This window comes from Trifolium pratense, linkage group LG5 (assembly GCF_020283565.1).
Source record: "Trifolium pratense cultivar HEN17-A07 linkage group LG5, ARS_RC_1.1, whole genome shotgun sequence".
Classification (NCBI taxonomy): Eukaryota; Viridiplantae; Streptophyta; class Magnoliopsida; order Fabales; family Fabaceae; genus Trifolium; species Trifolium pratense.
Window position 1 is genome coordinate 14034369 of NC_060063.1, and position 14189 is coordinate 14048557.

General features: G+C 35.7%; 1 protein-coding gene and 2 pseudogenes across 1 annotated transcript; 2 read left to right on the forward strand and 1 right to left on the reverse strand.

Moving 5' to 3' along the window:
* The first annotated feature begins 1100 nt into the window (after positions 1-1100).
* Positions 1101-5796, forward strand: LOC123884360 (annotated as a pseudogene).
* An 856-nt stretch (positions 5797-6652) lies between these two features.
* On the reverse strand, positions 6653-9291 carry LOC123884363 (B3 domain-containing protein Os04g0386900-like). The gene is made up of 3 exons (XM_045933447.1): positions 9158-9291; positions 7648-7805; positions 6653-7192 (listed from the first exon to the last, which is right to left on the reverse strand). Exons 1-3 carry the CDS (start codon positions 9183-9185, stop codon positions 6845-6847), a joined length of 534 nt encoding a protein of 177 aa, XP_045789403.1. The 5' UTR covers positions 9186-9291; the 3' UTR covers positions 6653-6844.
* A 420-nt stretch (positions 9292-9711) lies between these two features.
* On the forward strand, positions 9712-12435 carry LOC123884362 (annotated as a pseudogene).
* Positions 12436-14189: the final 1754 nt, after the last annotated feature.

Here is a 14189-nt window from a genome sequence, read left to right on the forward strand (position 1 = left end):
ACCTTAAGATTTTGGGTGGACAAGTGGTGTGTCTCTCACAAAAGTGTGTTGCTCAAACAAAAAAGTGCCACAAAAGTGAATGTTTCCTCGCTCGACCCTCCCCGATTGTTGCGCCAACAATGGGTTCTATCCCCAGCTCATTGTAAACCAAAAAAAAGTAGAGTAATTGGACATGCAATTAGGTGGAGGATGTTAATTTACCTGTAAATTAAGTTGAGTAGATTCAATTAGATCTTCAATAGTCATCTTTGGAGTTTGCAGCAAATCATCAACGACAATAATCATCCCATAAACTAAGTTAGCAATGTTAGAGAACAAATTTCTATTATTTATATTTTATTTTTAATTTAATATCAAATTATTTTATTATTTATATTTTAAAATATATTTTATAAAAAAAATTTATTTTGTTTTTTTTATGAATAATAAATTATTTTGTTATCCCGTTGTCACACCAAACACTTGATTGAGACAAAATATATCCTATCATGTCTCTTATCCTATGCTCCAAACAAATCCTTTAGGTGGATAAGTAAGATGAACAAGATTCGACCTTATATATTATATAATCGAGATGTAACATTATATATATATATATATATATATATATATATATATATATATATATATATATATATATATATATATATATATATATATATATATATATATATATATATATCCTACCGATCGGAATGACTTACGTTTAAGTTTTTATAAGGCTTAATTAGTAAAATGGTCCTTTAAAGACATTTTTGGTTTCACATTGGTCCCTTAAAGAAAAAAAGGACAAAATAGGTCCCTTAAAGAAAAAAAGGTCTGAATTGGTCCCTTAAAGATATCTCCGTTAATCAGTTTGGTCCTTTAAAGACATCTCCGTTAATCAGTTTGCTCCTCAAAAAAGTGGACGGAAAGGATCAAACTGATTAACGAAGATGTCTTTAAGGGACCTATTCGGACTTTTTTTTCTTTAAGGGACCTATTCAGACCTTTTTTTTCTTTAAGGGACCTATGTGAAACCAAAAATGTTTTAAGGGACTATTTTATTAATTAAGTCTTTTTATAATTAGTCAAGATTTTTTTTTAAGTTTTTATAAAAAAAAAATAAAAAAAAATCATAAACCTCTTGAATGAAAAGAAGGATGGAGAAAGGGCAATCGAGTCGTGGAGACAATCGGTTGAGTTGGCGGTAGGTCGATAGCTGATAGCCGTAGGCAGCCAGTGTCTCCGTTTTGTATCGTGTTCCAAATCCCCAAATCCAATCACAAAACCCTAATTTAAAACGCAGTGCCTTGTTGTCGTCGAAAGAGATAGTTGCGTTGAAATGCTGGGTGGGTTATACGGAGACCTACCTCCACCTTCTTCTGCCGAAGAAGAAAAACCAACCACCAATGTCTGGTCAAGCAGCACCAAAATGGCCCCCGCCACTCTCCGTAAACCATCTTCTCCTTTCACACCTCCTCACACCCTTCTCAGATCCCAAAACAAACCTAAAATCACCAATTCCAAAACGGTTCTGTCTTCTGCACCACCTATACTTGCTCCGGCACTTGAAGAGGTGATGCAACCGGCTCTGGTGGGCGTGCAGTCGACTGTGTTGGAGGAGTATGATCCGGCAAGGCCGAATGACTATGAGGAGTATCGAAGAGAGAAGAAGAGGAAGGCAAGGGAAGTGGAGATGATGAGGGAGCTGGAGAGACGGCGGGAGGAGGAGGAAGAGAGGGAGAGAGAAAGGGAGAGAGATAGGGATCAGGGTGATTCCAGGTTGAATATTTCGGGTGAGGAGGCGTGTGGGGATGAGTGGAGGCGGTGGAGGTGGTGGGGGTGGTGGGGCTGTGCCGAGGTCCCCATCGCCTCCGGGGAATGTGGATGGATTTACTATTGGGAAGTTGGAGACTGGCGGGTTGGGGGTTGGTGCTGGTGGGCAGATGACTGCTGCTCAGAGGATGATGGTGAAGATGGGGTGGAAAGAAGGGCAAGGGCTTGGGAAACAGGAGCAAGGGATTACTACTCCGTTGATGGCGAAGAAAACCGATAGACGAGCTGGTGTTATTGTCAATGCCAGTGACAGTAAGTCTGATAAGAAAGTCAAGAGTGTTAACATCAATGGAGTACCTACCAGAGTGCTGCTACTTAGAAACATGGTATGCACATTTTCGCATGTTAACTACTGGTGGTTTGGTTTCATTTCAGTGCTTATGTGTTTGTTAACGATGCTGATATATTTCCTGAACTTTAAGCCGTGTTTTATATGAGATGGATAATAATTGTGATGAGTTTATTCCCTGCTTTATAGTGTTGCTCTCCTGCATTGTTATGATGTGTTTTTAAGAATAGTAGTACACATTTTGTTGTTTGTTATTTTAATTCTAAAATATCACAGGCTCATTGTGTAGTTGTTCTTTGGTTTATTTGGCATATGATGTGGCCTTCTGATGTTTTGACTTGGTGATCACTGGATGTGATTTCAATTATTTATGGTTTTCTATTATAACTTAATAAGCTATGATCAGCTTATATTATTTGCCTTATTAAAATGAACATCACACTTTTTACCAGGTTTTCTTTTTGCTAATGATTCTGTTTTACTGGTCAGAAATTGTGTCTTAGTAATAATTAGTGACTGCTCTTTCAGTATGGTTTTGAAGATATATATTAAATATCTGTTAACATTATATATTAGAAGAACGTAGGGCCAAATGGGCTTGCCTCTGTTAGTTAGACATTGTTTGTAGAGACTTGAAAGTATTAGAGAAGCTGTGCTGCACGTACTAGAGGTAGTCGTATATAAAGAGGGGGAGAATGTAATCGAGGGATCTTAGTTGGTCAGTTAGTTATTGGGGCAGACCAGGTGCTTGATCTTTGAGCAACTTTTTTTTTATCATATGGGCTCTTAAGTTACAGCTCAAGACCTGGCTTCTACACTTAATCTGGCAGCTACTGTTTGTTTTTTTTTTTTTTTGAAGAAGTTAAATTAGCCGACCCAAATTGGCACCAGAGAGAATCGAATCTGAGACCTTAAGGAGGAGCACACTCCCAGGTCCCAAGCCAATACCACCAAATCAACCCAAGTGGGTTCTGTCTGCTTCTTGTTGCCACAATATCATATTTCCAAGAAAGAGCACAGTAATCTCATGTAGAATATCTTTCTGAAGGAGAGTCTGCCCAATCAACATTTATATAATGAAACTCATGTACAAACTCATTGAAAAATTCGGCCTGGCTGCTATAAGATCATCGATGTTCTATGAACAAATGTTAGGAAGTGAAGTGTGAACGAGAGTAGAAAATAACTGCTGTAAAGATGAGAATAGATGAACAGACATACAAGATAAGATATGATGTAGAATGAAAATATCTGAAAGAAAGTTGGAGTAATAAATGTCGAGGATATAAGTAAATGTCCATGATTGATACTGGTCCTGAGAATATAGAAACTATGAAAGAAAAGGTTGGAGAAAGAATGAGTACAATCAGTTGTTCCTTTCAGGGTTTTGAGACCCTGAAATCTTTCCTTCTAAAACCAATATCCAACAAAGCATAAAACCCCTAATCTTTTCTCCCTTCTCTTTATTGTAGCCTATCCCTGCCAATCCTGTTAGAATTGTAACCAACTCTATCCGTGTTGACTAATAAATCAGCTCATTGGGTGTACCTGACAATACTCCACCCTGAAATTTTCCCCTTCTCCTCGTTAAATTCAGGAGAATACTCTTTCACTCATTATCACGCAGCAATCAATAACCTTCTCCTTCCCTTGAATATCCCTCCATCAATTTCACATGGAATTTCATTCTTGCAAACATGGGTTTGACAATATTTCTCATCACACTAAAAAAATAACCCCTTCTTGACCTTCTCCTGTAATTATGCCTCAGTAGATGAGTAACTGTTTTTCAATGGCCTGTTCTTATAATGTTATGATGTTAATGCAATGTGAGGGGAATAGGGGATGATATTTATAACTATTTTTATTTATAACTATTAATATACGGTGTAATTGTAAATAGGGAGCTTGGGTTTATTAGCAGATTGGAATTTTGATATGTTGTCCCTGGATAGATTGTGGCCTTATTTCTTATTTTGGAATTTTGGATTAGAACTACTTCAGAGTTCAGTCAAGTTTGGGTAATGCCTTTTAAGAATTACAGTTCTTGGAGTTAAGTATGTATGGTATAGTTTCTTTCTCGGGGATGCTTGCTACTTTCAAACTGATTTGTATCACTTCATGGTTCTAACAGAGTATATATTATTCCTACCAAAGCCAAATAACTTTTTTTTTCTCATTGAGAACGGACCTGGGAGTTGAGATTCTGTTCCTAATATTTTGAAGGAATTGAAAAAAAAAACAATTCAGTTCCTTTTTTGCAGCTCTGAAATTCATTTTCATTCTTTAGGGGATTTTGTGGGGATAACTCCCTTTTGATTTTGCGCCTGCATTGTAATTAATGGTTTGATAAATACTTGCCGACACATTTAATATGTCGTGTCTGTTGTAAACTGTTTAGGCATGGGGGTGGAACATAGAGGTGTGCACTATGTTTTCCTTATTTGCATGTTATTAATGCTGAGTTTGATCACGATTCACAAAGCAATATATCAAATTTAGTTGTTTATCTGAAGTTGTCTTTGTTTGACATTTTGATCAACAGAAGAAATTTACTTAGAAAGAGGAGGGGGAGGGAGCAGTCTTTCCTAAGAAAGAAAGAAATAATGCCATCCCCCTCCCCTGCACAAAAACCTAAAACATCAGTCTTGTGATGTAAGGAGCTCTCCAATCCCAAAAATTAGAATGCTCAATGCTATGTTATTCTTTTTATTTCTTCCAATCAAATTTTACTTCTGGTTGGATTGAACTGAAATTGATACTGTAGTTGTGATTTCCATCACACGTCTATACTGAGCAGAGATAAATCATAGTTCATAAAGAGCCAGTGCCCTGTATACTGTAACTTTAGGTTGTTCTCCAGAGTACCTGATGAACTTGACGTAGTACACATATGCTCTGCATGCTTTTGAGTCCTTATTATTTATCTGTATCATTAAAAGCTCAACAGTGATTGTATTAGTTCGTCCTAAAATGGTGTTTAATTTGTTATGTTTGAACATGACTCATTGTTGCTTTGTTTTGAAGGTGGGGCCTGGCGAGGTAGATGATGAGCTGGAAGAGGAGGTAGGATCAGAATGTGCCAAGTATGGAACAGTAACCCGAGTTCTGATATTTGAGATAACAGAGCCAAATTTTCCCACCGACAAAGCAGTGAGAATCTTTGTGCAGTTTGAGATATCCGAAGAAACAATTAAAGCGCTCGTTGACCTTGATGGTCGATACTTTGGGGGTAGAGTAGTGCGTGCCACATTTTATGACGAGGATAAGTTTGGCAAGAATGAGCTAGCTCCGATGCCAGGAGAAATTCCTGGCTTCACTTAGAAGAACAGAGCGTCTATGATTTTTGTCAAGTTGTTCTTAGTGATTATGCGACTTGAAGTTGGAGTTTAATATTTCATTACATGATAGTTGAGCATTTGGTTAAGCTCCAATCTCGGTCTAAATGTTTTTGTAACAGTGACTAAGGATTGTTGCTTAGGGAATTATTGCGATGTCCACACTGAAAATACCTTACCTGCACTAATGAGTAAGTCGCCACTGTACATTGTTTGAACTTGAACGTTCCTTAATATTATGATCACATGGAGATTTAGATACCATCGAATATGCTATTGCCATTTGATCTTAAACTTATTAAGACTAATTTACTGAAATTTTTGTACTAAATAGTTGTTTTTGTGTGTAAACAAATCCATCCACAATACTTGCATCCCTGATCCTACCTTGCGCATGTTTGAAAGTATGACATTGATTAGAATAAAATGTAAATGTTTCATTCAAAATGAGAGTGTGAAACCCGTTTTTTTTTATAAAAAAAAAAAAAAAAAGAGGGTGTGGAAGTGGAACTACTATAGTACTATGCTACACAAAGGCCTGTCTAAAAAATTGGAGAATCAAGGAGTGAACTGCATGAATTTCACTTCTCTCCTTTGTTAAACATCCAAATAACATTTTCTATTCCACTCCATTAGATACAGTTTTCCGTCCTCTTTAAAACTCTAAACAAATTATAGATGTTAGATTGCTTAAATAGCTTAGAGAGAAGAAAAGGGTCAGGTGTGAAGGTTGGTTCAAATTTTCGAAGTCTCACCAGTGTTTTATTTGATTTACATACTCTCATTTTGCTCGTTACACGACTAGAATATAATTTTATGTTAGTTGCACATGAAGTTATATTTCACTCTTCATAAGGGTACACAAGGAAATAGATACAAGACTGTGAAGATGCTTCTTGGATAGAAAGGAACAAATACACAGTTATTTAATCTAATGAAACTTTAGTAGACTGTTGAGAAAACGGGGAACCATGATGTTAGTTAAAGCCATTCTGTTGGAAGGAACTAATAAGGTGTTCAGACCTCAGATTGCCAAAACCATTAAGCTACAACAGGGTACTACGAAATGGGTCTATTACCAGAAAAATTAGCTATAGTCAAAATATTCTTTGAAAAGTTAAAAGGATCATATCTTTACACTTCAATAAAAACATATTATCAAACCCTGAGTTAATCAAGAAAATTGCGTTCTGAGTTAAACCATCAGTACAAAACAATATGTTTCTTTGACATTAGTAATAAAATTCCAGTGGCATTTACTCATTTAGCTAGCAAGTTGACGTAGTGCATTGTACATAACTTCACTGCTCCTAACACCAAAATCTATGTTCTAACATGCCTCACAAAACAAAAGCATCTTCCAACCTTGAACAATCCCACAAAGGCATGTGGTTTTCAGCTAGTCAATGAGAAAGGGTGCATCCCTCTCACCAGTTCCAGGGAATTCAGATAGGACAACTGGCATTTCTTCACTCTCACCAATTCCAGAAAATTCAAACTGGAAGTCACCTCTAAGAATTTGAACTTCAAAGACAATTTTATCTTTACTTTGCTCCATGAGCTCGAAAACGCATGCGTCTCCAAGCTTCAAATTATTACCCTTCACAAAATTTCCCCAGCCCTTGCGATCAAACTGCTTGCATATGTTTTGGCCATTATAAATCATGTTCCAGCCCTTACCACGACAGTTAATAATAGTCGGAACTGCTACAAAAGGAAGTGTTGAGCATATATTGCCAGATGGCCCCTATATACACAAACAATACAAGATTTAAACGATTTTTTCATGCACCTTTCCAAAACCTTCATTAATTGACAGTATACTATATTGATTGCCTGCACAAATATGAAACTGTCTTGTCTTGTGTGCTAAAATGTGCTCAGCATTTCAATAGAAAAATGAATTTCCTATATGATACAGAGAATATGGACCTTTTTGAAACAACAAAATGTGCTAAAAATGAATTTCCTTTATGATACATTTCCAAGCATAAAACCAAATGTGTTAAAATCATGGCCATAAATCTGTCGTCTGAATATATGATAAGATCTATCTTGTTAGAAGCCACTGCAATTGATCCAAATGAGGAGAAATTATATCATAGATGTAATAGTAAGTAATGCATCATCAAAGAAAATTATGGTATTTTACTTCTGAAAGTGTGGTAGTATATCCTTTTGTAAAATCGAGTATGAAATTACCACTGCATAACGGGGTCCGAGATGTGTTTTTGAAATAATCACATCAAAGTATGGCTTTCCTGAAAGCGGCTTAATTCCATCCGTTTGCATATTTGTCATAGGAACAGAAGGCGGTGGTAACGGGCCTTGATTTTCCACTTCAACTTGACAGCTACTCACTGAAAATAAATGTGAAGTTGGTGATAGGTGGTGAAGATGAAAGTTGACAATGAACTGAGAATGAGGGCAGGAAAACCTAAGTTACATCAGTAGACTCGGTACATCTAGCTCAAGCATTTAGAAGTTCAAATAAGAATGATGCAAAGTGATAATTCTCGAACAAGTTTCTTAGTAAAAGCAGGAATTTAGATGAACTCCAGTTTGCAAATGTAATACTAGTATAAAACAATGAGGAAGATGAGTAATCATAGAAGGAAACTCATTAAACACTCGAGTCCAATCATTTGGTTAGTGACTAGCGAGTCCTATGTAAACTGGTTGGTTTTGAGACACAGAACACTCATTCACATTGAAGGGGATCTCTTCTCTTTTAAGGCTCTGTTTGGTAAGGCCATATTTTGAGCTTATAGCTTATAAGCTCATATGACAAAAAAAAATCTGTTTGGTAAATGTTTTTCAAAAAGAGCTTGTAGTTTATTTTACTAGCTTATAACTTATTTTTCAAATGTTATTTCAAGTAGCTTATGAGCTTAGAGCTTATCATTTTTTTCTTCCAATTTTACCCCTACTATCTTACTTGAAAAAAATTAAATATTAATTCAACCTATATTTTTATATCATTTCATACTTATAAGCTAGTTCAACCGTTAATTTTATGAAACACTACACATTCAATCAGCTAGCTTATTCGCTAAAAGCTAGCTTATAAGCTATTCACTATAAACTCATCTGCTATAAGCTAGCTTATCAACTATCCGTTATTTTTTACCAAATAGAGTCTAAGTGTTGCTTTAAGGAGTGTATCTTTTCCAATACTTCAAATGAATTCCACGTTATAAGAGACCGGGTTTTGACAACAGTTATTTATAAAAGGGAATTTAGGGAACGGTCAAATTGGATATACAAATTTGGGTTTGTTCCATTCACTCCTGGAAGATTAATGAAACTCATTAATAGTGAGTCCCATTAATTAGTGAGTCTCACTAGTATTCAATCGTGTCTATCCCTCTCCTAAATGGACAACAAATGAAAGGAGTAAACTCAAACCCTTAAAATTATACTTTTGAGCGAAATTTGTTTTGATTTTGAGTATCATAAACATTGAATCAAATCTTTTGACCAAAGTTGTGTAGCATTTTTACAACTCATGCAAATATTGTTAGAGTAATGTCTTATGAAAACACACATGTTCATGGGCATGCAGTAGTAGTACCATTGTCAGAATTCTATGTGTATATAAAAAGGAACAAAATATAGAGAAAATAAAAACGCTATACAGTACATGAATATATTGGTGACAACCAAGCTCAAGCTTAAGTTATTATGCTAAATAAACCAATTTGAAGATTACCTCTTCCACCTGACTCTGAAGACGACATCACTAGAGACGAGAGAAACTTGTGGGTACCACTCCCGATCTATTTTGGCAAAAGGCAAGGGTATGTTTTGTTAAAAAAAAGTAGGATGGTAAATAAGGAAATGAAAAGATAGATATTTAAAAAGAAAATTTGATTATAAAATGTAACTAATTGAAGGACAAAAATATTATATTGGTATTTTAAAATATTTGCACTTAATATAAATAGTTGTTTAGTGCGGCGCAACATCATTAATCCCGACTCTCAGTTGTGTGTGATTGGTTGCGGGAGTGTGAAAACAACATAACATTTGGTGGTGAGCTCGTCACCCATGCTTCTGGAGGCTCGTGAGCACACCGCTCATTCATGCATCTACTTTGGTGGTGTAACATTTAGGTGGTGTGGTATAAATGGAACAATAGACTTTTTAAGACTAAAAGTTTCAATTGTCCATATGTTAGATAAGGTCAAAGCACATTCACTATAGTGGATGAAAGCCTATAATGCGAATATGATTTAAATTCTCACATGTGATGGTCGAGTCTTTTCGTTTGCCGCCTAATTAGCGTTTTGTTCGTGTGTATTATGTAAACTGCTAATGTTCTGTTTGACACACATTGCACTATTACATTTGCACATGCCTTTTCGAAATTAAAATACGATGATGGGGGCGGTGAACAGCTGAGCTGAACATGAGACGACGCCGACTCGAACAAAGCTGAAAGTATCTATCTATCTATCTATCAGACATGTGTATCACGGTGTTCATGTGGCAATGTCATCCAAAATACCCTTTCCTCCTCTTACTCAACAGAGATGAATTTCATTCTCGGTCGGTACTAATCATTTCACTTTTACTTACTATTTCATACAAACAAACAAACAAATTCATTCTTTTGACTCTTTAATTAAGGCCTACGGATCCGTTGGCTTGGTGGGGCGGCGCCGAAACAATATTGGGCGGTAGGGATGGACTCTGCGGCGGTACATGGTTGGCTGCCACCAAAGATGGTAAGGTTGCCTTTCTCACCAATTTTAGAGAAGTACAAGATATTCCACAACCCAACACTAGAGGGGATCTCCCACTTCGTTTTCTTCAGGTCAGTCAATTCATGCACTCCATCTGTTTGTCAAAATTCTCCAAATTTAACTATCATTCTGATACTTAGGCTAGGCCTTGTTTTCATAAACTATAGTATATATAAAATCAATAAATTGTAGTATTTATAAGTTATGGTAGTAAATTTATGGACTAAGCTAATAACAGCGTACTGTATATTAGACATGTCATAAACTATTTTCATAAAAAAGTTCTCCCAAATATTGTCACAAGTGTTTATGACTTTATGCAAAAGTTCAAATAAGTCAATTCAAGCATACCTCGTTAGTCCTAAAGTCTATGAAGCAAATACACAGACAAAGGGCATGGGACTGAATATGAATGTAAGTGATTGAATGTAGTCACATATGCCGTTATTGTGTTGGTATCAAACACCGACCGGCCTGTGTCAGTGCTACATTGCATAAAGTATATGGAAATAATATAAGAGCAACTTCAGCACGTAGAGCTTGCGAGTTGCCTAAGGAAATGAAACCGTACCTATTACTTTTCCTTCGTTGGAGTTTGATGATTTGGCACCATTGATTGCTTAAAAACAAATCATGTAAACTATATAAGAAACATTGAAAGTTGGTTGCTTATCAACAAAATACTATTTATTTTGTATAAAAAGGAGTAAAAGACAACAGATAGAATTAATATGGGTGTGTTCACTATTTGATTCTGTTTGCATTTGGTTTTGGATGTTTGATTGTGGCCTTGGATCAATGCAATTGATTTTTCCTTATTCTCGTGGATTGGATTGGGGATAAAAGAGCTGGTGTGCATATTAAAAGCAAGGCCATTCAATGTTTTTGAAATTATGCTTCTTGATTGTGATGCATATGTAAAAAAATTATCATTGTTTTGGAGCCTTTGTCTATATGTTGTCACTGTCTTCTGTTATTTATGTTTTTACATATTTTAGTTAAAGTAGAAAATAAAGTATTACTTGAGAGACTGAAGTGGTGGTTTATCTTCCTTACTCGCTTTCAATTGTGTTTGCTTGGTACCTATTGTAACATTTCATTCATTGATGGTTTTTATGTTGCTGGCAATAGAGCAATAAGAGTCCCCAGGAGTTTGCAGAGGAAGTGCTCAAAGAGGCTCATCTATACAACGGATTTAACCTTGTATTAGTTGATATTTGCACCTCCACCATGGTTTATGTCTTCAATAGACCATAAAATGGTTATCTTTCTGTTACCCCTGGAATTCATGTCTTGACTAATGCATCGTTGGACACTCCTTGGCCAAAGGTACACACACAAAGTTACTGATAACTGATTCATGTATGCAAATTAAGTTACACCAGCACTTAATGAAACTAACAACCCCCGCTGAATTTTGACACTATTACGTTCCTTTTTCATTAAGGCTGAACGGTTGCGCCATAGTTTCAAAGAGCTTATTGATGAGTATGGTGAAGGTGAATTTCCAATAAAAGAAATGGTTGAGAAACTAATGACAAACACAATTAAAGATGATGAACAGTGCTTGTTACCAGGGATTCGTCCTCCAGAATTGGAATTTCCATTGAGTTCGATATTTGTTGACATACAACTTCCCTTGGTAAGTAACAAACACATTCCACTTGTTTGCATGCTTAAGCTTAATCTTGATTTTGCACTTGACACTAGCTGAAAATTTGCCTGTGCTTAGGGGGCTTATGGAACTAGAAGCTCCTCTGCTTTGTTTGTTACATCAAACAAAGAAGTCACATTCTATGAGAAACATCTGGACCAGAAACAATGGAAAGAGAACACGGTAACCTATCAGATCAGTGAGACATAAAGAATGTCAGGGATGTGGTTTAATACCGCTGCAAAAAGAAAAATGTTTAATTAGTTGGATACTATGGTTTAGCCACTCACTAGCACCTTGTCAATATGAATAAAGGGGTTTTCCACACAAATTTGATTAACTAGTCCAGTCTTACTCTGTTCAGTTTTGTTTGGATTAGTTGGTTATTTTTGTCAACTTGTTTGTAACATTTTTCTCACTTGGATTATTTTGTTGTTGCTGACCTTTATAGTGATACCTACATCTTGGACTAGTTTACAGAATAAGCACAAGCTCGTCATAAGGCTGGCTTGCTTTTATGATGTAACATAAGTATGAATTTTAACTTTGTGCCGTCCATATAAATAGAAGTTCAACATATTTTTGTTTTCCTCTGGTAACAATTAAATTGAGATGAAGATTATCACATCTGATTTGTGTTACTATTATAATGTCATTGTGCAATTTTAATGAGATATATCATATCATTTTGCTCAGTTGTCGCAAAATACAAAATACGAAGTTGGAACCTCTGCAACCGTGTACAATGTCGCCGATAGCTACTATAAATCCACCAACTCTGGGTAAGATAGATTTTCCTTACTGGAATTCAACCTCGGAGAGGGAACTTTCACTTTGAGATTTACCTATGTATAGCAAAGATAACCGTCCTGCCGAAGAGGACCTTCTAATTGAATAATAATACTGTATTGATCAAGACAGTTGGAGTAGATTCTTTAGCCTTGGTTTACATAAGTGAATTGATTTGAAATATACCTTTAAATGACATGGACCTGTGGTTTTTGGATCAAAGTTGAAAACGGTGCTGGAATTATGATTTACTCCGTCCGTCCTTTAATAAAGTCCTCATTGACATTTTTCACGTATATTAAGAAAAGTTGATATTGTAATAAATGTGTACTTTTTGGATATTACAATTACTAAGTTGTCCTTTGTGAAAATATGTTGTAGTTAACTTTTCGTATTTCAATGCAAAATAAGGTTATGTTTGGAAAAGTAATAATAAATGTGTCTAGTGAATTGGAAATGAGCTTATATTTAGGGACAATTTTTATCTTTAAAAGAGTGATTATAATTAGGGTAATATTTATGAATGATGTGTGATGTCATGTCATCTATGAGCAAAACTAATCCTTGAGATGGTTGTCAACAACTTGTAGCAAGCACTTTTAGAGCAAGGAGAATACTAACAAGCTAGGAAGCACCGACACTCCTCAGATTAGGCGTGACCGTGTCGGACACGTGTCGGTGTCCGTGTTCAACACAAACACCGACACTTATTACACTAAATATTCAAATATTTTATCCCGCAACAGTTGCAGCCCTTGTGCACTGGGATGCCCTCTAATGATATTTAATTTAACTTGCCTTTTTTGCTGGCTGTAGGGATGTTGATATTGTTATCTTCAGCATGTGGTTTGTGGTTTGGATCATGCAACATGCCACTTCCTGGGCATGTTGTAATATATGGACCTCCGGTGAGTACCACTTAAGCTTTATTATGATATTAAGTTCAATGTATAATGAACAGGGTTATTAGCAGACTAGAAGTTCGAATTGCTGGATGGTTAAATATTTATACCTTGAAGTCTTTCCAATCATTTGTTTACTGAATTACTCTTCGATGCTCATTATACAGTATTTCTTACTGTCATTTTTGTGTTGCTTGTTACTTCATATTTCAACGGTGAGATTTGTAAAGAAGGTGATGCATGTTGTATATTTTAACTAACAATAATGCTAAATGGTACGACTAAAATTTTCGTGCAAATCACACGAATGACATATAAGTGCTTGTTGATTGGCTAAATAGCATTACTCTTGATCATTTGTACATGGAATTTATTAAGGATTTGTTTTGGATATTGCAAACTCAACGCTTCTGTAAATGCGATTGAACATTCAATAGTGGTGGTGAGCAGCTTCATCTAGCAACCGGCATGATGGCCAATCAACAAGCACTTATATGCCATTCGTGTGATTTGCACGAAATTTTTAGTCGTACCATTTAGCTTTATTGATTACGAAATAGGATTTATACGTTCCCATTCACACAAAAAAAATTAATTAATTAATTGATTTAAATATCTTTATTAAAGAATATAACACTAATAATTTTCTTT

Coding starts and splice junctions, on each gene's coding strand:
- LOC123884363 (XM_045933447.1), bottom strand. CDS start 9,185: ATGTCGTCTTCAGAGTCAGGTGGAAGAG. Junction 7,806..9,157: donor TTCAGAGTCAGGTGGAAGAG/GTAATCTTCAAA, acceptor ATTTATTTTCAG/TGAGTAGCTGTCAAGTTGAA. Junction 7,193..7,647: donor TCGGACCCCGTTATGCAGTG/GTAATTTCATAC, acceptor TTGTGTATATAG/GGGCCATCTGGCAATATATG.